Source organism: Macaca mulatta, chromosome 14, assembly GCF_049350105.2.
Source record: "Macaca mulatta isolate MMU2019108-1 chromosome 14, T2T-MMU8v2.0, whole genome shotgun sequence".
In the NCBI taxonomy this organism is placed as follows: Eukaryota; Metazoa; Chordata; class Mammalia; order Primates; family Cercopithecidae; genus Macaca; species Macaca mulatta.
Window position 1 is genome coordinate 118,751,260 of NC_133419.1, and position 26,270 is coordinate 118,777,529.

The 26,270-nt window shown below is 48.2% G+C and overlaps 1 protein-coding gene across 3 annotated transcripts in view; it reads left to right on the top strand.

Annotated features, from left to right (window-relative positions):
- Positions 1 to 26,270, top strand: part of TMPRSS4 (transmembrane serine protease 4) — a 44,408-nt gene that overhangs the window by 4,458 nt on the left and 13,680 nt on the right. Inside the window, exons 2-6 of one of the 3 annotated variants that reach the window (XM_077964379.1) lie at positions 8,776 to 8,807; positions 13,858 to 13,891; positions 17,833 to 17,946; positions 22,009 to 22,161; positions 23,622 to 23,751. In XM_077964379.1, the coding sequence (XP_077820505.1) occupies positions 17,865 to 17,946; positions 22,009 to 22,161; positions 23,622 to 23,751 (365 nt within the window). In that variant the 5' untranslated portion in view covers positions 8,776 to 8,807; positions 13,858 to 13,891; positions 17,833 to 17,864. The remainder of the gene's footprint in view (positions 1 to 8,775; positions 8,808 to 13,857; positions 13,892 to 17,832; positions 17,947 to 22,008; positions 22,162 to 23,621; positions 23,752 to 26,270) is intronic. The other 2 variants (XM_001092969.5, XM_077964380.1) reach the window with 2 other exon arrangements.

Sequence of the window (26,270 nt, forward strand, 5' to 3'; positions counted from 1 at the left end):
ATCTGAGGGGTTACTAAAGGATTTTTATCCCAGCGGCGGTTGGGCGTGAGGGAGGCACAGGTCTGAGCCTGCCTGGAAACCCTGGTGATAGGGAAGGGGAAAAGTGGGGCAGAGCCAAAGTGGCAATCCCCCGTGACACGTCTAACGCCACCTCCCAGCCTGCCGCTCTGACTAACCAGCACGTCGGCAGCAGAGACATGTGTAAACGAGACGGAAAACCGCAACAGTCCTCCCCTGCCCGTGGCCCCCAGAGCCCCTCCAGCTTCCTCGTGTAATGCACATGCAACCAGAAACTCTCGAAGGGTAGCAGATGAAAGGAACACTGAGGAAGAGGGTGAGAGACACGATGGCCCCTGTCCAGGAGTGGGCACCTGTCCAGGGGTGGCAGTGGCGTCCCCTGTCACAAAATGTCCTGCATATCAGTCTGGCTGGCCTTCACCCACTGGTGCAGTTGAGCCAACCAATGCTTTCAGCATATCCTGCTGTCTCAGTATCTTCCTCTAAAATCTGTATTCATTCATTCATTCATTCATTCGTTCATTCAGCATGTGTTCCTTGAGCATCTACTTTGTGCTAGGTACTGGAAAGATACCATGGAAGATTCAGAGAACATGTAAAATCTAGGCCTTCAATTTTGTGCACTCCATAGATGGAACAGGAGCAGGGGACACCGCTTGCCCACACCCCAGGCAGAACCTGACATTCACTCACTCACTGATGTCCACAAGAAGGGGGTAACTATAGAGCCGAGGTCAGCCCCTCACCTTCATCCCATCTCCACCCTGACATCACCCACCATCACATCTCCAGTCCCCAGAGAGGAGGGTCCTGCCAGGCTGCCGGGAGAACCTACCGGGACACGTAGGTGTCACTGGTGGTCTTAAAGAGAGTAATAGCTACAGTGGCAGCATCATGTCTCTATCCAAATGCAACAAAGGCACCATATTGTGCTTCAAGAAGCATTTTCACATCCAAAATCTCCCTTCAGTCTGATACAACTCTCTGAGACATTGTAATCCTCATTCTGTAGACGAAGAAATTGAGGCTCAGCTGGGTGTGGTGGCTCAAGCCTGTAATCCCAGCACTTTGGGAGGCCAAGGTGGGTGGATCACCTGAGGTCAGAAGTTCAAGACCAGCCTGGCCAACATGGTGAAACCCCGTCTCTACTAAAGATACAAAAATTAGCCGAACACAGTGGCTCACGCCTGTAATCCCAGCTACTCAGGAGGCTGAGGCACGAGAATCACTTGAACTCAGGAGGCAGAGGTTGCAGTGAGCCCAGATCATACCACTCCACCCTGGGCAATAGAGTAAGACTCAGTCAAAAGAAAGAAAGAAAGAAAGAAAGAAAGAAAGAAAGAAAGAAAGAAAGAAAGAAAGAAAGAAAGAAAGAAAGAAAGAAAGAAAGAAAGAAAGAAAGAAAGAAAGAAAGAAAGAAAGAAAGAAAGAAAGAGAGAGAAAGAAAGAGAAAGAAAGAAAGAAAGAAAGAAAGAAAGAAAGAAAGAAAGAAAGAAAGAAGGAAAGGAAAGAGAAAAGAAAGAAAGAAAGAAAGAAAGAAAGAAAGAAAGAAAGAAAGAGAAAGAAATTGAAGGAAGGAAGGAAGGAAGGAAGGAAGGAAGGAAGGAAGGAAGGAAGGAAGGAAGGAAGGAAGGAAAAAGAAAAGAAAGATATTGAGGCCCAAAGAGGTTCATGACTTGAAAAGGGTCGTTCAGCCAAGGGCAAAGGGAAAACCAGTAGCTATAATTAACTTAGACTTTCGAGAAGACTAAACTCAAGTTTCATACCCAATGCTGCCCAGGGAAAAAACCCAAATTACCAGGAGACCATTAAGGATAGAAAATTGATGTAAAGAGAGAATATTACAAGTGGATCAGGCCTAGGGCTAATCCTATCTGTGAAAGGAAACAAGAGAAATTTCAGACTGAGAGTGAGCTCTTCAGAATCACAGACCCTAAGGAAAAACCTTAGAGGTCTTCTCGGCGAGTGGGTTTCCCAAGCGTACTTTGGCCTCAGAGCCGGTTGCTCCACTGAAATCAAATGCAGAACCCCCATACGGGAAAAACAGAGCTGCAGGTTTTGGAAGGACTGTCCCCCACCCCCACCACTTCTGCCCTGGTCACTGCTCCTCTGCCGCACCGCTGGGGGGCTTGGTCGAATCCCCCAGGGGTGCTCAGAGCCCTTACTCAGACCCTGGCCCTTGTCTGCCACAGAAACCTTCACAGTCCAGCTTTTGCTCACACATCTGTTTCTAGAAGCTACAGTTGCTGAAAACAATCTTTCCTTTGCCGGGAGAAAAGACTTTCTGTAACTTCCCCCGTTCCTCCTGGAATGGTCTTTTGCCTTTCTCAGATGGCCACACACACTTGAAGCTTTCATGCCTACACTGGTCCCTGCTTCTCTGAACTGCGTCCCCCACCCTCTCTTCCAAGAGAGTTCACATAGGTCACACGACATCCCCTCCTGTCCCCTGACTGCCCTGGTCACTCTCCCCAGATGCACTTAGTCCACAGAATACCCTGCTGAAGCCAAGCCCCGGGGCCCATGAAATCATAAAAGTAGCTCTTTGTTCAGTTCCCATGACATACATGACAGGCTCTCTATGAATCTCCTTCCCATTAACAGTAAATAATTTTTGACTATGAGTATCTACTATGTCATGAACTTCCCAGGTTCTATTTTAATATTGTTAGTAATAATTAATAAAAATAATAGAATATACTCCATGGGCAAAAGAGCTTTACCTCTGATTCACTGCTAGATCTCCAGGGCCCAGAAAGGTGCCTTACTCAATGACTAAACTATTATTATTGGTATTATTATTATTATTATTACAGTTAACAATTATTGTACTCTTGGCTGGGCACAGTGGCTCACACCTGTAATCCCACTTTGGGAAGCCAAAGTGGGCGGATCACCTGAGATCAGGAGTTCAAGACCAGCCTGGCCAACATGGTGAAACCCCATCTCTACTAAAAATACAAAAAATTAGCTAGGCGTGGTGGCAGGTGCCTGTAATCCCAGCTACTCGGGAGGCTGAGGCAGAAGAATCGCTTGAACCTGGGAGGTGGAGGTTGCAGTGAGCCGAGACCGCACCACTGCACTCTAGCCTGGGCAACAGAGCGAGACTCCGTCTCAAAAACAAAACAAAACAAACAAACCAAAAAACAATTATTGTACTCTTACCATGCACCAGGCAATGTACTATATGCTATGCATATCTGGGGCTCCTTAGGAGGGAGATTTACTGCATCTCTCTTTCTCTCTCTCCCTCTTTTTCACACACACATGAAATTGAGGCTCTTGGTGGTTCAAAAACTGCCTAAAGCCTCAGGCCGATGAGCAAATAGGATTCAGACCCAGGCTGCAGGATTCCACGGCCTGTGCTCTGTGCACTGTAAAACACAGCCTCTCCTAGCAAATGAAATCTCAGCAAGGAGAAACTTCATGAAGCACTCGACGAGTTATATGAGTGGGCAGGAAAGCAGTAAAGGAACTTCAGGTTATGCAACTACAAAGTCGGAGATGCAGAGAAGACACTGAAGCACTATTAAAGCACTATTTATGGGATCCTGAGCTCAGAGTTCACAGGAAACAGATCTAGGGTCACTGAAACCTGTGCCAGGAGATTGGCTGCAGCCGCCACACCAGCCCACCAAGGCTGGTTATCACTGGGGCCTCCAGAACAAATGAGAATCCTCAACCCTGCCCCTGTATGGAACCACAGTGCAGACCCTCCTTGAGCATGTGTGGAGTTCTGCTCTCCATGCCTGTAGGGTGACTGGGGCAGAGGGCACTAATTTTCACTTACTAAACTCCTCTATATTTCAAGCACCAAGCCAGGCACATCACATGTGTCATCATTAATTCTCATCAACAACCCTGTGAAGTAAGTCATATTCTCCCCATTTTACAGATGAGAAAACTGAGACTCAGAAAAATTTATTAATTTGCCCAAGACTACCTGGCTGGGAAGAGGTAGAGCTGGATTCAGGCCAGCGTGCCTGCCTCAGAGTTCAGGAGGAGCAGGATCAAGGGACAACCCCCTTCTGATCAAGGTAGCTGAGACCCCTCAAACTGCAAAGACCAATTCAGGGGACTATGAGCAAGTCTGTAAAATCATGCAAGGGCCAGATGGGGCTCCCAGGGCCTTGCAAAGGTGCTGAAAAGTGCATGGTGCTGAGCAGGTGGTACACCTTACAGAACCCTACTCCCTACCATCTTGGGAAGTTGCTTTTATTGTACCCACATTCCAAAGAAGGAAACTGGGTCCAGGAGCTGTTGAGTGACTTGCTCAAAGTTTTTCTACAGATGGAGGAGTCAGATCTTCTTCTTCTTCTTCTTCTTCTTCTTCTTCTTTTTTTTTTTTTTTTTTTTGAGACAGAGTCTCACACTGTTGCCCAGGCTGGAGTGCAGTGACACGATCTCGGCTCACTGCAACCTCCACCTCCCGGGTTCAAGTGAGTCTCCTGCCTCATCCTCCCGAGTAGCTGGGATTACAGGCGCCCACCACCACGCCCAGCTAATTTTTTGTATTTTTAGTAGAGACGGGGTTTCACTGTGTTGGCCAGGCTGGTCTCGAACTCCTGACTGGAGTCAGTTCCAGTCAGTTCCTTTTCCCTCCCAGCCATTTCCCTTCCCCTTAAAGTTTCAAGGACAATTCAGGTCAAGCAAAAGTGAGTATGATTCTTGAAAGATGGTATACACTCTGTCTTTGAACTTTTTTAAATTAACATCAGACTGCTCCGTGGACGGCAGCTCCTCAGTTCAGGTAAATTGCAGAGTTGAGAGAACCCCTCTAAGCTTCAATATCCATCAGCCCTTCCCAGCGGCAAACCCGTGAGGGTCCCTGTTAGGCTGAAAGGCTGAACTGAAAGGTCCTCTCAAGTCCACACCAGCCATTGTCCAGGCATTGTCCTCAGGTGTGCAAAGATGGTAGCACCTTCCTTCCTATCAGACCCTTCCAGGAAGGGAAGGTGGGCTCAGATGGACCCACCACCCTAGAACAGAGGGAAAGCTGAGCAAAGTAGAATTGCTGCGAGTTCCAAAAGGTGGGAGAGAATGAGCTGCTTCCCCTAGGACAAAGAGAAGACCGCAGAGGGATTCCTAAGTACGGCAGTAAACAGCAGCATCGCCTGGAAGCAAGGGTTCTCCAGTGGAAGCCAGGTCCGTCTTCAGTTTAATTCAGCCCAATGGGCATGTATAAATACCTCACTCCTGCCCTTCACATTATCTCTGGGGAAAGAGCATAACTGCTGTGCCTCAGTTTCTCCATTTGTGAAATAGGGATAGTTACATCTTCCTTGCCTCCCGGCCCTAACTAAACCTAAGAGCTACGCCCAAACACAAAAGCTGATTCTTAAATGATGGGAGCTGAACAGCAGGCTGGCAGGGGACAATGGCAGGCTGCCTGACCCCTCCCTTCGGCCCCAGGCCCTGCCCTGGAGCCATTATGTGCTAAAATGGGGGCTAAGGCGCTCGGCTCCAGTTGCCAACAGGTCAGCACCTATGTGGCTTAGAACAAGGCAAAATGGTTTCTAATGTAGCAGCCGAGGCTGAGGGTAGACCCAAAGGAAAAAGTGCTGCTCTAAGAATGCCTCAACGCCAGGCAGTGTTTGTGAGGATGCTCCCTGAATCTCTGCACGTGAGCTTAGATGCCCAGCTGCATATGGCCTGGGCTGGTAGTTGACCCACCTGGAGACAGAGTAACAGGTGAGATCCCAGGATACTTGGAAGCAGGCATGATCAATCATCTCTGAGGACTTCCCATGCACTCTGGGCTGCTGCATCACCACCAGGCTCATCTGAAGAAACTCACTCCCTCCTCTCCTGCCCCATGATCTTCCAGCCCTCAGTGACCCTCTTCTCCCCTTACCTGTCATGGCTGAGACATCCAAGAGAGAGAGCCCTGTTTCCAGCGCAGCAAAGGCATCAAACTGCCTATTCCAGCTGTAAGTGGCGAGGACACAGCTGTTCGCCGTTGGTTTGGGGGAGGGATGCAGGTTCCGGGATCAGAGAGCAGAGTAAGGCGCCCTCAGAGGAGCGTTGTGGCCAGGCCCCACAATGGTGAGCACCTCTGGGTCTCTTGGCTTACTCAAAGAACTTTCCCCACCCCCTCCCTTGGGTTTTCCCCACTGCTTGTCACTGACCTCAGCAACCTACTGCCACCTGCCCAAGCCTCAAAGGACCTGTTTATCCCATCACCTAGCAACAGCAGCATCTCTGGCTCTAGGTTTTCCTATGAGACCATGGGAAGCCAGGGCCTTGGACTCCAGGGAAGACTGAAGCTGCTGTAGACAGGAACGGGGCCAGGAGGCCCCTTTTATGTGCCCCTACTTTTCTCTCTTTGTCCACACTCCAGTCATCCCAGCTCTGCCCTTACTGACTTCTTTCCAGAGCAAGGCAATGCCAAGTCAGCATTGCAGAGAGGAAGACAGAAATAAAGCTCCAGGGACAGGCTGCTTGGCAAGGGAAGCAGACAGGAGCTGGCCGAGCTTTCTGTTCCTTTGGCCTCCTTGAGCTGCCGCCTCTTCTTCCCCTCCTTATTAGCCTGGTGGACTTGCCTGTTTCATTGTGAGGTTATTAACCCTTTCATTCCATCTCTGAAAGACAGTTCCCAATTACCCAAAGGGACCTTGAGGTTCAGAGACATTGAGGAGTGTGCCCAAAGTCACACAGCAAGTCAGAAGACAAGGCAAGATGAGAACTCATACTCCCCAGGCTGGTGGCTTCTCTGCAGCCACTTAATCTTCACTCCATTTAAAATGCCTTGTATCTGGGTTCATCATCTCTGAGCTGGAAAGGAAGCGGACCTTAAGATGTCCATTTGCTTTTTGGAGCTGAGCTAAGCCCAACCAGGAGGTTCCCCATGATCTAAAACAGTAGTAGGGGTGAGGAGTAGGAATAAAGGAAGAAGAGGCAGGTGAGAAAGGTGGGAACTTAATGGAAGAAAGGGAAGAACAAAGGCTAATATCAATAAAGCCCCTCCCAGGAACCAAGCCCTGCAATAGGCCCCTTTCCCAACACGCTCTTTGAGGGAAGTATCTTGACCCCATTCATGGATGACATGGCAGAGCCCAGAACTGAGCAAAGTCACTCTACCTTCAGACCAAGGAAGAGCTGGGGAGATGCTGGGGGCAATCTCTGCATGATGATTGCGTGCTGATTATATCCAACAAGGCTGTATTGCAAGGGAGGAGTGATTCAAAAGGACCCAGCACCAGCTAATGACTGTTACCCAGATGAGTTCCTAAAACCACAAGGAAATGAAACCAACAGTCCACCAAGTCCAGAAACCGGGCCCGAAGGACTAGATCTGTTCCTTACTTGCTCTGAAGCCGGAACAGCTGCCTCTTCCGTAAAATGGGGACAATTTCTCGGGGTTGTTCCACGGATTATAGAGGGCAGCATTTATGAAAGAAAGACATGGTAAATTATATAATAATACTCCACTGCAATAACTAATGGTTCTGCCTCCATATTTCGGGCTTGGATTAATGTCTTCCTGCTGCCGGTGACAAACCGAGAAGCAGGAAAAGAAGATTCTCTGAGTTGATCAGGCAACGGCAGGTTTTCCAGAGATCGAACACCCACCCACTTCCACCTCCCCACCTCACCCCCTACCTGGGCCCTGATGGCCTGGGCATTCTTGCCCTTCCACTGTACCACAGACAGCAGGAGCTTCATTCCCGGATGAGCCCCAGGTCAGACACTGGCTGGGCTGGACCCGTGAGTCAGGGCTCTGCGGCAGGCTGAATCAACAGAGCAGACAGGCCTGGCCCAGCCAGTGGCCCAAACAGAAATGGAAAGGCCAGTGCCTTTGCTTGGTCCGGCCTGCGCCGGGACTGCAACAGTTGTAGCCAGAAGCTGAGTTCAAGCTGCGGGTAAATAAATACATCTCCCGCAAAGCAGAAGGAAGCACATGTGTTGTTTGGTGACGTCTCAACTTCCTCCTTCCCTCTATTAACTCCAGGTTAAGACAATTCTATCTGACCTCTGTTTTCTCATCTGAAAATAAGGAAGTTGCCTTGTTTCAGCTTTGCATCTTCTGATCATGGCGGGGACCCACCATGGTGAGGGGGTCTGGCTGGATCTCTGAATTTTACCTGGTACCCACATCTCTCAGCCCCATTCTCTCCTTTCCTTAGCTCAGGATTGTTGCTTCTGGGCTCAGAGGAGATGCAGCTGGTCATAAGTCCCTATTTCTATTCTGCTCAGGGATGTCATCGACAATGGACCCCAGTTGACACTCACAGGCCTAAAATGCACCTACCTCTCTGCCCATCAGCCCCAGTATGTGTGACTTTCTGCAGCTCCTCTTCCAGAAGTGTGTCTGTCCATCATCTCTGATCACTCTGTGTCAGAGATGTTTGCCAAGAGCTCATGGGGAAACTCAGGCAGCACAACAGTAAGGGCAGAGTATGGTGAGGACACGAGTTTGACCTGAAGCCACTCCGTATAGCCAGGTGATGGCTCTTGTATGTTTTCCTTGAGGCTTGGGTGCGTAGCATTGGGGGAACTAGAATCTTTGCTTCATGAATTTTTTCACTATTGGTCCATGCAGGGCCCATTTGTAACTTGCTAGTTAGTTGGTTTTAACAATGTAATAAGCCTCCATAAATCCACCATTCCCAACAAAAGCTAGGACTTGATAGTAACCTACATCTAACCATGAGGTCCCCACTCCTGCACACACATATCCATCCCCCTCCTGAGGTGGGTAGGGCAAGAGTCTTTCGTTTATTAATTCAACAAATGTTGGCTGTACCTATTTGATAGGCCACGGACTGTGCTACAAGCTCCCTGCCCAGGTAAGTTCTTCCCAAACCCCATATTCATCATTTCCTTGCTTCTCTATGGAAAAGATTCTGTGCTATATGTAATCTTTTGGGACTAACTTTTTCACTTAATATTACATTCTAATATCATCCTTATAATTATTATTATTATTATTATTTTGAGATGGAGTCTCACTCTGTCCCCCAGGCTGGGGTGCAGTGGCACTATCTCGCTCACTGCAACCTCCGCCTCCCAGGTTCAAGGGATTCTCCTGCCTCAGCCTTCTGAGTAGCTGGGATTACAGGCACCTGCCACCATGCCTGGCTAATTTTTGTATTTTTAGTAGAGACAGGGTTTCACCAGGCTGGTCTCGAATTCCTGACCTCATGATCTACCCGCCTCGGCCTCCCAAAGTTCTGGGATTACAGGTGTGAGCCACCACACCTGGCCCCATCCATATTATTTTGTGTCACTATAGTTCATTTGTTTTGACTGCAGCCTAATATGTCATTGTGTGAATATACCACAGTCAGCTTCGTGAAGACTGACCTGAGATTGAGTCCTCAAACTGAGATATTTTCACTAATTCTTTCATTCAACAAATATTTTTTCAACACTCGTTATCTACTGTACATTGTAGGAGACATCAGGGATGCCACAGTTAACAAGATAGTCACAGTTCCTATCATTCTAGCTTGCAGTTTTGCTTTAGTTCATTTTTTCTTTCTCTCTTTTGGTTTCAAACAGGTATAGAATTTTTTCCCACAGCTACTACTCAGTGAATAGCAATTGAAAACAATTAAGGGCCAGTCATGGTGGCTCACACCTGTAATCCCAAAACTTTGGGAGGCTGAGGTGGGCAGATCATTTGAGTCCAGGAGTTCGAGACCAGCCTGAGCAATACAGTGAGACCTCATCCTATGAAAAAATTAAAAATAGCTGGGCGTGGTGGTGCATGCCCATAGTCCCAGCTACTCGGGAGGCTGAGGTGGGAGGAGCACTTGAGCCCAGGAGGTGGCTGTTGCAGTGAGCTGAGATCACAACATTGCACTCCAGCCTGGGCGAAAGAATGAGACTCTCTCTTCCTTTCTCTCTCTCTCTCTCTCTCTCTCTCTCACACACACACACACACACACACACACACACACACACACACACACACAATTAGCCACTGTTCAGTCCAGTGATGAGGAATCCAAGGCCCCAGAAAGTGCAGAATATAAGCTTCCTTTGTGCGTCAGCTTTTAGCACAATTCCAGGTCCATCAAAGCTGTATAGTCAATATTTGTCAAATTAACAATAAACAAAAGAAATTTGCCCTACCTACCTCAATGAATGCAGGCATGCATGCACAAGTAGACTCAGTGGAAGGGAATGAATCGACAAGAAAGGGCCCACTTCCCTGCTCCACCAGCCGCTCCTCTAGCCTCCCACAGCTCAGCAAGCACCCTCTTACCCACAAAACTAAACCCAAGCACACCCAGTCCGTCGGCGAGGCCTATTGCCTGTATCTTCCAAACACATATGGCGTTTTTTTACCACCAACCTCCTCTCTCCTTAGGCCCTTGCCTTGCTCCAGCCATGCGCATCTCTATTCAGTTCCTCCAACCCCCCAAGCTTGTTCCTTGCCACTTGGCTCCTTCTTGTCACCTCCTCTAGGGAGACCAGCAAGATCCTCCACAACCATCCTGAGCCCCTCCCTAGAGCTCCCATTCTCAGTCTCCATCCAGGCGCTGTCTCCTCTCAGCCTGGATTACTCTCTGCATAGCACCTATCCCTCTCTGACCTTTTCTGGTTTATCTGTTTATGGCCTGTCCTCCGCCTTCCCCTAGCCCTCCTCTCCACCAAGAAACAAGCTTCTCAGGGACAGACTCTCTGCTGTCTTTTTTGGGCACTATATTCCCCATCTTGCTGGGGTGGTTTCTTAATCTGCCTCTGAATCCTCCTGGAGTAGTGCCTGGTACAATGTAGATGCTTTACAAGCATTTGTTTAGTTAATAATTAATTCTTTAACGCTGCCCATCCTGGTTAGCAGACAATTGATATCGACTTGACTAGACAAGAGTTAGATGCAAGGACTTTGTAAACCATCACATGCCAGGTGGGTGTGAATTACTGTTGATATTATCCTACCTTGACTCTAGCCACAATGCAGAGTTGCCCAATTGGGTCTCATCTTCAGCCTGGAAACAGTCTGCTCGATCCAGCCCTGGTGATGGTGGAGGAGAGACGGCTGGGAATGAACTACAATGCAGAGCTCAAAGTTCAGTACCAGCCTGGTGCTAAACACCAAAGGTACAAAGGCAATGAGAAAGAGCGGCCAATTAAAAATAAAATTTTAAATTTTAAAAAGCAACCAAAAAGAAGAAAAAACAAAAGGAAATGCTGACCATCCTATGAGAGAAGTCCTGTGGTAAACTCCTGTACCAAATGCTACAGAAATACAGAGGATGATGTAACTGCCTAGGGGGTTCACCTTGCCTGCTGCCTAGACAAAACCGATTCTTCAAGACGGGGGAATTGCAATAGAGAAAGAGTAATTCACGCAGAGCCAGCTGTGCGGGAGACTGGAGTTTTATTATTACTCAAATCAGTCTCCCCGAGCATTCAGGGAGCAGTTTTTAAGAATAACTTGGTGGGTAGGGGGGAGCCAGCGAGCCAGGAATGTTGATTGGTCAGGGACGAAATCATATGGAGCTGGAGCTGACTTCTTGCACTGAGTCAGTTCCTGGGTGGGGGGCCAGAGATCAGATAAGCCAGTTTATCGATCTGGGTGGTGCCAGCTGATCCATCAAGTGCAGGGTCTGCAAAATATCTCAAGCACTGATCTTAGAAGCAGTTTGGGGAGGGTCAGAGTCTTGTGGCCTCCAGCTGTATGATTCCTAAACCATAATTTCTAATCTCGGGGCTAATGTTAATCTAGTCCCCAGACAAGAAGGAGGTCTGCTTTGGGAAAGAGCTGTTACCAACTTTGCTTAAACTATAAGCTGAGTTTCTCCCAAAGTTAGTTCAGCCTATGCCCAGGAATGACCAAGGACAGCTTGGAGCTTAGAAGTAAGATGGAGTCGGTTAAGTTAGATCTCTTTCACTGTCTCAGGCATCATTTTGCAAAGGCAGTTTCAATGGGAGGGCAGAGGGAAGAGAGTTCCCATGTGAGAGCCCAGCATTTCCCACCAGACAACTCATGTAATCCTCACAGTAGTCTTTTGAAGCAGGTTTTATCGTCCCCACTCTACAGAGGGTAAGCCTGGAGTTCAGAGAGGTGAAGGATCTTTCCTGAAAGCACACAGTTAACAGGAGGCCGGGGTTGTATTCTGACTTGACCCCTGCAGACTGCAGAACCAAGCTGTGTGCTACACCACAAGGCTGCCCATGGCCTAGTGTCACCCAAGGGCAAGGCCAGGCATGTCCTTCCAGCAGACTACAGTCTCGTTTGGGAGGAAAAGAAAGAGCTCCTCCCAACTGCTGTGTCCACCATGCTTAGCTATGGAGCAGGCAACACCCAGGGACCCTCCCTCTATATCTAATCAGGGTCACCCACTCAGGGATTGAAAGGGGCCCTCTTACTCCCAAGAGGAACAGAAAAAATCTCCAGTCGGAAATGTACAAGGTCCTGCGACTCCTCCAACCACCACCAAGGCGGGTCATGACTTCAGCACAATAGGGCAGGCAAGTCCCTGGGTGGAGACCTAGACCACAGGGTTCAGAGGGTGTAAACCCAGACAGCATCCTCCCTGTAACATTTGCCTGGCCGAAAGGGTGTGCATGTATTTTGTATGTGAGCCTTTGTGTCAGTGGCTCCTCCACGTGACTCTATGTGGCTATGTGCATGCCGAGTGCACACGTGGAGTGGTGTGAGTAAGTAAAAATGCCTTTGCGTGTATTTGTGTACATGCATCAATGGTGGCCTAAGACCACGCTCAGAAATGTCGTAGTGTTGGTAGCATATATGTAGTAAGGCATTCAAGTCTAAAGTGAATTTTTGCACATATAAACACCCTTGTAACCAATGTCAAGAATAAGATCCAGAAGTTTTCCAGAAGACTCCACTGTGCTCCTTCCAATAACTAACTGCCCCCCCTCCCCAGTGGTAACCACTGTTGTGACTTCTATCACTATAGATTAACCTTGCCTTTTACACTTTAGATAAGTGGAATTGTACTTTTTGTGACTATTTTCTTCCCTTCATCATTATGTCTATGGAATTCATCCATATCGTTGCATTTTGAATTAGGTTATTCTTGTCTATTGCTGAATTATATTCTATTATATGAAAATACCAGTTTATCTACTCTACCAGTGACTGACGTTTGGGTTTTTCCAATGTTTAGCTATTATAAATGAAGCGACTGTAGACCTTCATGCACAGGGTTTTTGCTAGACGTTTGTACTCGTTTCTCTTGGCTATCTCCTGGAGCAGAATTGCTGGATCATAGAATCATAAAATAGTTGTATGTTTAGCATTAGTGGATTCAGCCAAACCATTTTCCAAAGTATTTGTACCAATTTACACTCCCACCAACAAGGTCTGAGAGCTCCTGTTTTCCCACATCGTCATCAACACAGTATTGTCAGTTTTTTACATTTTAGCCATTTGGTGTTTATGTAGAGATATTTTATTGTGGTTTGAATCTGCATTTGCCGGATAAGTAATGACATTAAGCATTGTTTGGTACTTGTTGGCGAGTTGGGTGTTCCCTTTTGTAAAATGTCGATTCAAGTTTTTACAGAAATATAGTATCTGTAAACATAGACAAATCATTGACAAAAGCAGACAGTAGAGCAGAATCGTCTTAAGGAATTCAGCAATTTACACAACAAACCAGCAGCCAGTTGCTTCTACAATTGCTAATCAGTTGCTACTGGCTAAGCAAATTAATAAGTAAACTAATTGAAACAGATCAAATAGGTGTATGACTGAATGTTTCCTGTTGAACCAGGTATTTGGATAACACAGAGACCCCTAACTTAGACTCAGGGAGAAGGGAATATAGACAAGACCCAAGAACCTCCCCTAGGCTGCTAGCCCCAGCCGGAGAGGCTCCCACCTCAACTCACTGACTGTTTTTCCTTCAATTGCAGGATCCTGACAGTGATCAACCTCTGAACAGCCTTGGTAAGTTCAGGTCCGGCTTTCGTTTGTCCACCTTAGCCTCTGAGTTTTAGCTGCCAAGTAGATCCTAAGCCACTCTTGCCTGGCCCTCACCACCACCACCAAAGTGATAAATGCCATGGGTGACATCCAGCCACCCGTCTATCCATCACTCAGCAAACATTCCAGGATTCATTCTAGAAGCAGGAGGCCTGGTCTCTGGGGAAGCAGGACCAACAAACCTAAAATCACCAAAGCAATGATTCTCTAATTCATTCATTCAGTTACTCTTATTCTTTCACTAAAACTGTAAGTACCTGCCATGTGCCAGGCCCTGGGCTGGACGCTGGCCTATCACAATAATTAAGACAGCCAAAGTCCCTGGTTTCATGGAGTTCACAGTCCCACTGTGCTGCCAAGGAACAAGCTGGCCAGAAGCATTTTCATGAAAAATGGCAGTGCTTGCCTGATTTCCAGGGGAAGAAAAATAAGATAAAAAATAGAATGATCCCAAATTTAAGGAGGTGTTTTTCTTCCATTGCATTTTCTTAAACCATTAATATCTACTCCTGATAGCCTGCTAGATCAGCAAAACAGACGAGCAAGGAACACGTTAATATGAACAGATCAGTGAGAAAATGGCCAATCCTGCTTGACAGGTTATTTATTTCCCAGTTCTGGGTCATGAGTTAACAATGACCACAGACGAAGTAATCTTTAGCAAGTAAAATGGTGCCTAGTTGATACTTTGGAATTTAATATAAGAGTAGGCCATGGTGTCCCCAAAGAACACCAGGGTGCCAGCTGCTCCACCACCTGAACAAGCCTGAGAACTCTCAAACCAGAAAACAAACTGAGTTTGCTCGAGGAGTGAACGTACCTATGCAGAACTATGCAGCACTGGGGGTTGGCGAAGACTAGCAGTGGAAGTCCATTTGGCTCAGAGAGAGAGGCCAAATTACACTGGCTTTGAAAGACATAATCCAGATGTGGAAGTCTCTTGTAGGCCCTCGAGTAAGAAGTGACAGGATGAAAGCAAGCTTTTAGGAAGCTCTGTCTAGCTGCGGTGGATAGGACAGGCTGGAGGGAGGAACAATAGCTGGCAAAGAGGCTGTTCATAGCTCACTGTGTTCGTTAACTTAAACTAGGTATGAAAGCTCTTTCCTTCCTAGTGGGGGAAGCAGATGCTCCCCGAGAATATCTGGGCCTGGACACAGGAACCCAGGGATCCCCATGGGTCACTCACTCTTGGAGAAAACAAACCAATCTCATGTTTCCAGAGGTAGGTGCTCAATAAATAAATCATGCATGAATTCATGAACAAAATGTCATCATAGTCATGGCCACAGGAAAGAGGACAATTCTGAAGACTGGCTGCTGGAACTTTAAAAACAGTATCAGCAAATATTACTGATAAGCTACTTTGTGCCAGGTCATAGTTTATGGGCAATACCATTCCAGTCCACATCCCCACTGCCTGGCTTCTGTGTCTGAAGTTAAAACTCTCTTTTGGGGAAACACAAAGTGTCCTAAGCTTTCCTTTGTCAACAGATTCATTAGTACTGGCATTCACTGGGTGCCAATCTCTGGCAGGATGCCATTCTCTGCTTTTGAAGAGCTGAGGAAAGAAATAGAGCCAGACATGTGATTAGCCATCATTCAAGGCAGAATAAAATGTGACCTGTAAGAAAGGTAGAAGGGGCCGGGCATGGTGGCTCATGCCAGTAATCCTAGTACTTGGGGAGGCCAAGGTGGGTGGATTGCTTGAGCCCAGGAGTTTGAGACCTATCTGGGTAACATGGTAAAACCCCATTTCTACAAAAAATATGAATGCTAACTGGGTGTGATGCCACATGCCTGTAGTCCCAGCTACTCAGGAGGCTAAGGTAAAAGGATGGCTTGAGCCCAGGAGTTAGAGGTTGCAGTGAGCCAAGATCATGCCACTGCCCCTGCACTCCAGCCTGGGCAGCAGATTCTGTGAATGAGAGAGAGAGAGAGAGAGAGAGAGAGAGAGAGAGAGAGAAGGGGAGGGGAGGGGAGGAAAAGAAAAAAGAAAAGAAGTAGGTAGTAGAAGGGATGTGCTTAAGAGAACAGAGCCAAGAAAAATTCATCTGTTCATGTGACAAATATTTGTTGAGCAGTTACTATGGACCAAGCACTGTTCTAGGTACCAGGGATTCAGCAGTGAACAAAACAGACAAGTTCTGTCTTCAACGAGTCTTCATTTCATGGAAGGGTGGGAGGAGACAGAAAATATGTCAAATATAGCATATGTTAGAGGCGATGCGTGCTTTGGAAGAAAAGAAAGCAAGAAAGGAGGATAGGAAAGTTTGGAAGGCTCCATTTTAAATAGGGAGATCCAGGTAGGCCTCACTGTGAAGGTGACAGTGAAGAAAGATTGGGAGGAGGAGAGGGAGCCAGCCATGTGGAGGTGAGGGCAGGAGAGCCGGTCCGTTGCTTTCCAGGGTTTCCAGAATTCTTGCCCCAGCTCCCCCAGGGGAGAAATCCCCATGGCACCTCCCCAGCTTATTTCCCACAAGGAGAGGGGGACTTAAAAGAATGTACCTCTGACACTTACTGATATTAATTTTGCCTATGTTTTCCCTTTCAAGTTCCTTCTTCTTGGATAATGATGTGCAATTGACAATGTAGTTATTATCACCTCTGTTCTAGGCAGTGATCAACTCCTACCTGGTCTCCCTAACCCCAGACTGTCTTGTTCCAATCCATCTCCTCTCTGATGAAAGATCCATCTTTCTTTTCATTTTTGGAGATGGAGTCTTGCTCTTGTCACCCAGGCTGGAGTACAATGGCACGATCTCTGCTCACTGCAACCTCCACCTCCTGGGTTCAAGCGATTCTCCTGCCTCAGCCTTCCGAGTATCTGGGATTACAGGCATGCACCACCACGCCTGGCTAATTTTTATATGTTTAGTAGAGCCAGGGTTTCACCATGTTGGCCAGGCTGGTCTTGAACTCTTGACCTCAGGTGATCCACCCACCTTGGCCTCCCAAAGTGCTGGGATTACAGGCGTGAGCCACCACACCTGACTAGATCCATCTTTCTAAAATTAATTTGATCCTGTCTCTCCACTGTTCAAAAACTTTCAACGGCTCCTCACTGCCTTCAGGATAAAACCCAGACTCCTTAGCATAGTGTTCAAGAGTCTCCACAGCTGCCTTCACCCATCCTGCCTTCCAACTTGCCTTTATTCCCCTGGTACGCCAGGCGCATCAGGCAGCTTACAGGCCCCCTCCATGCCTCTGACTGAGCTGAGCCAGTGCCTCCCTCCCGACCTGCACTTAAGTGCCACGGGCTGAGGAGACTTTCACCAGCGTACCTTTGAAGATGTCTGTATTATAACATACATTATCTTCCACCGGGCTGGACTGGCATCTGCATCTGCCTCTTCCCCCAGATGGTAATCTCTTTAAAGACAAGGACCAGGCTGGGACTTGCTGTTTGTGGGATTGAAGATGCATTGATTCGCAAATGTTTATTAAGCCTCTACTAAGCACGCACTGTGCTGGAGGGCCCTGCCTCCCGGAAGCTTAATGTTTAATCAAAAGCTAAGTCAGGAGGTCTGGAAAAGGATAAATGGTGGCACAGTGAATGGGTACATGCTCCAGGGGCTCAGGCCTCTCTCGGGCAGGCAAAGGTCAGACGAAACCCAGAAATGTCCTGGGACAGGCTCAGGCAAGACACAGGGGAGGTGGCCTGGCCTGGGGGCTCCTTTGAGGGGCACTCATGAACGATAGGTGAGCCTGGATAAGCGAGAAGAGGCAGGGTAACCATGTGCTGATGCAGCTAAGCCTTGTCTGCAGGAATAACCCCCCAGCATTAACCATAACTGTCCTCAAGGCATTGCTGTCACCGGCCAGAGGGCGGCAGGCTGTGGAGTTTGGCTCAGGGACTACCAAGTGCTGACGGCATGCTCTCCCCTCTGCCTCCCACCTTCCTACAGATGTCAACCCCCTGCGCAAACCCCGTACCCCCATGGAGACCTTCAGAAAAGTGGGGATCCCCATCATCGTAGCACTACTGAGCCTGGCGAGTATCATCATTGTGGTTGTCCTCAGTAAGTGACAGCCCCTACCCGACTTTCACCCTCTAAGTAAATGACAGGGCCCACCCCCCCACCCCCACACTCACCCCCTGAATAAGTGACAGTCCCCCACCCCTGCCCTCACCACTTCAGTAAGAGGCAGTCCCCCACCCCTGCCCTCACCCCTTCAGTAAGAGGCAGCCCCACCCCTGCCCTCACCCCCTCAGTAAGAGGCAGCCCCGCCCCTCCCATCATCACCTCATAAGTGGCAGCCCCTACTTGTCCTTCACCCCCTCAGTAAGTGGCAGCCCCCACCCCCACAGTCAGGGGCAGGTGATCTGCATAAAGCTTTGCAGAAAAAAAATCGTTGGTATAATAAAAGGAATTTGAGGAGAAAAAAAGAGAAAGAGAGAGAAAGAAGAAAGAAAGAAAGAGAGAGAGAGAAGGAAAGAAAGAAAGAAAGAAAGAAAGAAAGAAAGAAAGAAAGAAAGAAACCACATGTATCCACCCCCTGCTTTGAAGAGAACCTTATTCTAAGAGTGAAAGGGGAGATGAACTCAGCCCCCATCTGTTCCAGATGGCTTCTATCCCAGGTGACTTCTTCTAGAGGGAGAGCACAGTGGCACATGTTCCTAACCCACGCAGGCAATTTGCAGGGCTGCCACGCCCCCTGCCCCCTCCTTCCCATCTTCTGCAGATTGCAAGCTGAGTGGCTCTGAGCAGCGGCTGGAAGAACAGGGAGAGTTTCTGCTTGTGAGGAGGGGAGAAAGAGGAGGCAGCAGAGAAGACCCCCCAGGCAGCTGGCACCTGGCCCCCTTCAGCCTGGCCTTCACCATGGCTAGTGCCTGAGGCCCAGTGTGGTCTTGAGCAGGCCTCTCTGCCTCAGGCCCTTATCCGTGATAAAGAAGATTCAACTGAAGGAGCAGGGATGTGAGTCGTTTTCGGCTCCCACATCTTATGATGGAGTCATTGCCTTTGTTATCCACATGAGCACAGCAGGTTACTGACCGCAACTTTTCACAGCAAGAAGTAGGGCACTGGGGACCAGACTAGGAATCAGGACACCTGAGACAGGGATCCTGGCTCTGCCACTTGCTGCTGCATGACCTTGAGTAAGTCCTTCACTGCCTCATAACCTCAGTCTCCTCACCTGTAAAATGTCCTTCCTCCCTCAAAGCGATATCCTGAGCACCAATGAGATAACATACGTAAATGACCAAGCTAAAAACCAAGTTTTGCAAAAGAGTGTGTCATCACACAGCAGCAGGCGAAATGTGACCCAGGACATGCATTTGCTAATTGGGGCAGGACTGCCTGTGCAGCCAGGGAATAGCTGGCCTTTCAGGAATCTGCACTTGTAACTGTGGTGACATTTCAAGCAGTAGCAGCCAACTGCCTGGTTGGAGGTCACTGAGAGAGCCTCTGGTCCCCCTTCCACGCGAGCACTGAGGCTCGGAGAGGAGTAGCGGCAGTCAGGGTCAAGGCTGGGACAGGACCCCAGTGCCCTGATTGAACAGGTTCATTTCCATCTCATGGCGGTAGAAAAGTAGAGCCACAACATAAACCCCACTCAAAGCCCTGGGAGCCCTGGATGGGTGTGAGATGCAAATGACCCCAAACCCTTTCTCCTTGGTCTTGGTTGCCCACATGATGGAGGTTTGCAGTGCCATCAACAGACTTGCCATCCTGTTCTATTCAGGCTAATGTTGAAGTGAGCTTGCTTTCCATAAGCATGCACTCTGCCGCAGTGGAGATAAAGGGGGCCAGAGTTATCCAGGGAAAGCCAGGCAGGCACTGAAGCATAATTTAGAGCTAGACACTCCCTGTCCCAGAAGGTCCGACATGGCTTCCACATCCTTGGCCCCTGGATTCTGTAATCAGAGGTTGTAACCCAGTCCTCCATCCTGGGCCGGGCTCTCTCAACCTATGGCTTCTGGAGTCTCAACTGGCAACGCTGTGTCCTGGATTTGTCCCAGGAGGCTGGGGTGACTCTGCCTCACTCTGGCTCCTGATCATAAACCAAACTCCAAAGAGCTAGGTAATACCTGGGTCCTCCTTCTCCCTTGCTTCACTCAAGCCAGGAGCATCAGGGCCAGCGATCACATCTCAAGCTTCCCCAGAGAGTTAGATGGGCCCTGGCTGTACACTGGAAGCACTGTGTGCCCTGGGAAAATAAAGCCTGACCTTCAATTCTCCATGTCCCTGTTTGTAATGTGAGTTAGTAATAACACCTCCCTCCCAAGACTGTTACCAGGATTACATGAGGAAATGTATGGAAAGCTCCTAACACGGTGACAAGCAGGGACCATTATTAGATTTAATGCCACTACTCTTAATACCAGCCCAGGATGATACTGGACTGGAGAGGGGCCTATCAGGCCAAGAGAGAATTCAGTTACGAAGGAGGAGTCCCCTCCTGCCAGGGTGTTTGGCTATGAGTCTTCACTAAGGAAAAGTTTGTTTGTTTGTTTGTCTGTTTGTTTGTTTGCTTGAGACAAGGTCTTACTCTGTCCCCCAGGCTAGAGTGTAATCATGTGATCATGGCTCACTGCAGCCTCAAACTTCTGGGCTCAAGCAATCCTCCTGCCTCAGACTCCCAAGTTGCTGGGACCACAGGGGCACACCACCATGCCTGGCTAATTTTTTTAATTTTTATTTTGGAGAAACAAGGATCTCACTACATTGCCCAGACGGATCTTGAACTCCTGGGCTCGAACAATCCTCCTGCCTTGGTACCCCAAAGTGCTGGGATTACAGGTGTGAACTACCATGCACGGCCAGAAAAAGTGTTAAAATATCAGTTCCCTGAAGGATTAAACACACTCAACATCTTTCCATCATCCCAAGATGGCAAAAGAACAACAGAATTCGAAAGCAGCTGGCAGAATCTAAAGACAGCAAGAGAAACAAAAAAACCAAGGACCAAGCTCTTAACAGATCTTTCTCTTTTTTTCTTAATTTTAGTTATTTTTTTTATATATTTTAATTACTTTTTTTGTTCAACTTTTATTCTAAGTTCTGGGGTACATGTGCAGGACGTGCAGGTTTGTTACATAGGTAAGCGTGCCATGGTGGTTTGCACTGATCAACCCTTCACTGAGGTATAAAGCCCGGCAACCATTAGCTGTAATTCCTGATGCTCTCCCTGCCTCTGCCTTCCGCCCGACAGGCCCCAGAGTGTGTTGATCCCCCTGCATGTGTGCATGTGTTCTTATCTTTCAACAGTTCTTTCACCCAGATAAAAGCACCCAACTCTAGAACTATACTTGATAGTTACGAGACATTTTCACAACTACCATCATACCACATGCTCTCAACGGTCCTGTGAGGCAGATATTATAGATACTATCATCCCATTGTACAGATGAGGAAACTGAGAACTAAGGAAGGAAAGTGATCCGTATACAGTTGGACAGTATGGCTGGGCACAGTGACTCACGCCTGTAATCCCAGCACTTTGGGAGGCCGAGGCAGGTGGATCACCTGAGGTTGGGTGTTCGAGAACAGCCCGGCCAACATGGTGAAACCCCATCTCTACTAAAAATACAAAAAATCAGCTGAGTACGGTGGCACGTGCCTGTAATCCCAGCTACTCGGGAGGCTGAGGCAGGAGAATCACTTAAACTTGGGAGGCGGAGGCTGCAGTGAGCCAAAACCCCGCCACTGCACTCCAGCCTGAATGACAGAGCGAGCCTCCATCTCAAAAAACAAAAAAGTTAAGTTCCACGGTAGGTGGCAGAGCTAGGACTCAGAACTGGGTCTTCAGACTCTGGGTTCCTCCTCTGTTACCAGAACGTACTGAGCCAGCACTGGGGGTAAGAGGCAGGTACCAGCCTGTTTCTCAATTTCTCCCACACACGTGACCTCTCTTGATCCTCAGACATCATGTGGGTATGGGGCCGGTGTTACTATCTCCATTTTACAGACAAGGAAGCTGAGGTTCAGGCCAAGTCTATGTGCTACCAAATAGCAGAACTGAGCCTGGAACTCACACATGCGTCTGAGAGCCCAGCATCATCGCCAGGAAAACCCAGCCTCTCCCTACTCAGGCCTGACCCTCAGCCCTCTCTGCCCCTCCCTGCACTTGCCTTCCAGTCAAGGTGATTCTGGATAAATACTACTTCCTCTGCGGGCAGCACCTCCACTTCATCCCAAGGAAGCAGCTGTGTGACGGGGAGCTGGACTGTCCCTTGGGAGAGGATGAGGAGCACTGTGTCAAGAGCTTCCCCGAAGGGCCTGCAGTGGCAGGTGAGTGCAGGGTCTGAGGGACGAGAGGAGTGGGCCCAGCAGGAGGTCTGCTCAGGCCCCCATGGCCCACTGCATAGTATCTGCCACCTACTTGTCACTGTTCATCCTTGTTGTATAAGGTTCTTTTTTTGTTTGTGTGTTTTTGTTTTTGTTTTGAGGCAGAGTGCTTTGTGGCCCAGGATGGAGTGCAATGGCTTGGTCTCGGCTCACTGCAACCTCTGCCTTCCAAGTTCAAGTGATTCTCCTGCCTCAGCCTCATGAGTAGCTGGGATTACAGGTGCCAGCCACCACGCCTGGCTAATTTTTATATTTTTAGTAGAGACGGGGTTTTGCCATGTTGGTCAGGCTGGCCTCGAACTCCTGACCTCAGGTGATCCGCCCACCTTGGCCTCCCAAAGTGCTGGGATTACAGGCGTGAGCCACTGTACCCTGCTGTATAAGTTTCTTGAGAGCAGGACTGTGTCTTGTCTATCTTTAAATCCCAGTACTTAACACACAGCAAACAGTAACTATTTGATGAACAAATGTGAGCCAGAAAGGACAGGAAATTGTAACTGAACCTGCCCCATGCGTGCTGCGCCTGGGTGGATTTCAGGCAGAGGGCTAGACTGGGTGACCTTGGAGCGTTCTTCCTTTCTATGAGATCTGTTATTTCAAGGAGACTAGAAAAGAGACTTCTCAGCCACTTTGCCAGCTATTGGTCCTTCTATTCTTTAGTGTTTGCTGAGATGCACTATGTGACAGGACTGAGCCAGGTCGTTTCAATGGATAGGTGTTTTGAGCATAAAACCCACGTTCTCTCTTGGGCTGGACTCTTCTACCTTCATCCCCCTGGTGCTTGGGCTCTGAAGAAATAAAGATAGGTAGGAGATGAGTGATGGGGCTTCTGAGGGCAGGGCTGAGTGACTTCCTGTGTATTTGCTCTTTCTTTATCAGAAATCAAATGCCTGTCAAATGCCCTTATCAGAAGTCAAATGCACCTGTCATCCTACTGCCAATAGGACTTCTCACTCAACCTCCCCCTCTGACCTTTCTTGGAGAAGGACCTAGGTCCCTCTCTGAGACATTTCCCCAGGCTGAGCAAGTTGCATGGACCATGGGTATGTGGTCCATACAATTTAAACAAGTTGTATATGGTCTCTGGGTAGAGTGACCACATAATTGATCATCAAAACTGATACCTGTAAGAGCAAAAGGGGGCTCTATTAACCATTGGGCCAGGGCAACAGGTCAAAACAGAGACTGACTCCGGGACGTCTGGTCACACTAGCTACTGTCAAAATGGGGCCCAAATAGACAAAGCCAAATGGAGGAAATTCCCTTGACATTGAAAGTGTTGGGGCTCTGTGGTACCCCCAGTTCTAGGCTGGGGGAGGTTGGACTGATCTCATGATGAGTTCTGAGGGGGATGGGCCAGATGGGCCCCTCCTTCCATCTAACCCAGGTTCTTTTCCTCCTAGTCCGCCTCTCCAAGGACCGATCCACCCTGCAGGTGCTGGACCCGGCCACAGGGAACTGGTTCTCTGCCTGTTTCGACAACTTCACAGCAGCTCTGGCCGAGACAGCCTGCAGGCAGATGGGCTACAGCAGGTAACCAACCTGAGCCTCTCTCCTTTTTCCCTTCTTCCTCTTTCCTCCTCTTCCTCCTTTCCTTCCTCCTTTCTTCTCTCTTTCCTAAAAAATACAGGCATTGGAGCCAGGCAGAATGGCTTTTGAATCCCAGCATTTCACTTATAAGCAACACGAAGTTAAATTTCCTAAGCCTCAGGTTTCTCAGGAGTGAATTGGGGGAAGTAATACCAACCTCATAGTACCCCCTCCTTCTAGATTGGAGGCCCTTCTTGTCCTAGAACCATGTGCATTTCAAGATGTGGAAGACCCTAGGGATCATCTAGTCCATGCATCATAGGATGGTTTTGGAACGCCAATGAGAGAATGTGTGCTGCCCTCCAACACACACACACACACACACATACACACACACACACACACACACAACTTCTAGCTTCTGTGCAGTCCTCTCCTTTCCTTTACTCCTCAACCTTCACTCCTTTGTCCTGACTTTGCCAGAAACTGTTCCTGCCCAGTAATACAAAAGCCAAGTTAACTTATTCAAAGTTTCGTTGGTTAAGATTTAGCTTAAGTGAGCCTAGTTTCAGTGGGGCCCCATCTTCAGCAATCCCAGCTCTCTCTGCAAATTTCAAAAGCAGTTCCAAATTTGGAGTGGATGAAAAGGTGTAAGATTATAATAAGAGTAATTTGCATTTTATATATTTATATTCTTTTGATTTTGGCAGAAACCCAAAAAGATAGTTATTATATCTATTTCATAAATAGGCTCAAAGAAAGTAAGTAACTTGCTAGAGTAGTAGTTGGGAGGTAGAGGGCTAGAATTTGAGCCCAAGATCCCTAATTCTTGCACATTAGGAGTTCTCATAGTGTTTCTGTTTCTACACTGGGTGATTCTTTATTCTCATGTAGGACATCATCTATAAAGGAAGGGGCTGATGAGATGGTTGATCACTCAGAGAGTTTAGCTGGAGAGGATGGATAGGAACCCATGCATTCAGTTGCAGAGTAAGATAACCTATCTCTGGCAGGCCTCAAACTTCTTCAGGATTTGGCCAGAGACTAGGCCAAAAACAAAAACATCTCTACCAGGCAGACATCACCAATGGATCACAGAACTCTCTCCCATGGATCCCTCATGCAGCCTCAAAGTGCTTTTTCAGTAAATGCTCCAGGCAGCCATTACAAATCAATCAGAATTATTTGCCTCTCTCTTCTCTGCTCATCAGGCTTCTGCTGCTCTCTACTCTCCACAGGGGGCAACTTCCAGTACCCTCCAGAAAGCACACCCCGCCACCTTCATTTCAAGGAGAGTGAGGAAGTCATGCCCGGCACCTGCTATTCTCCCCTCTTCCCACAGCCACTGAGCCCAGCCTCGCTGCAGCCAGCCCCCGCTCCCCACTGTAGTCTAGTCAATTGCTGCATCAGCCGTCAGCCGTACCTAGCACAGTAGGCTGAGGCTTGATTATGAAACGCAGGTGTCTCCAGAGGATCTTAAGGTGATAGGTTCCTGGAATTTCTGTCCTTTTGGAGCTCACTAAGGCACCAAACCACCTGACTCTTGTGCTTTACAAAAGCAAAGTTCATCAGAATCATTCATTGGGATGGAATCGGTGAACAGAAGTTAACTTTCCTGGGAATGTCCATTTCCACCATATTTCCTCCTTCTAGGTCTCAGATTTCTCTACTTTCTTTCCTCCTCCTAGATTGGAGGCCCTTCTTGTCCTAGAACCATAGGCATTTCAAGATGTGGAAGACCCTAGGGATCATCTAGTCCATGCATCTTTTTTTTTTTTTTTTTTACAGAGTCTCACTCTGTCACCCAGGCTGGAGTGCAATGGCGCTATCTCAGCTCACTATAACCTCCACCTCTCAAGTTCAAGCGATTCTCTCACCTTAGCCTCCTCAATAGCTGGGATTACAGGCACTCGCCATCATGCCCGGCTGATTTTTGTATTTTTGTAGAGACTGGGCTTCACCATGTTCGCCAGGCTGGTCTTGAACTCCTGATCTCAGGTGATCCATCCACCTTGGCCTCCCAAAGTGCTGGGATTACAGGCGTGAGCCACTGTGCCCAGCCCCATGCATCTTTTTATAGAGGGGGAAACTGAGGCTTAGAGAGACCCAGAAAAAGAATGTGACCTGCCCAAGACCACACATCAAACTAGTGCCAGAACCAGGGACAGAACCTAGATTATGAGGACTCTTAAAATGGACTCTAGTCCTCCCAGGTCCGAGTCCTCCCTGGGTCCTTCCAGGAAGTGCCAGCATTCCTGCCTGAGAATGTGCCAAACCACCAGTATCATGGATTGACCCACCCCTCCATGGAGAGCTTCTGCTAGCATTACTAGCATGGTTGGGGATGGAAGGAAAAGATTTAGAAGAGGCAGATTCAGTAAAGGAACAATCAGAGAGATGGAATTAATCAGGGAAGACTTTCTGTTGGAGGAAAAACTTCAACCCAAGGTTTGAAAGCAGGCAAGCGTGGATTAGCAGAGAGAAAGAGGGAGGGTGGTCCAGTTGAGATAACCGTTTGTTTG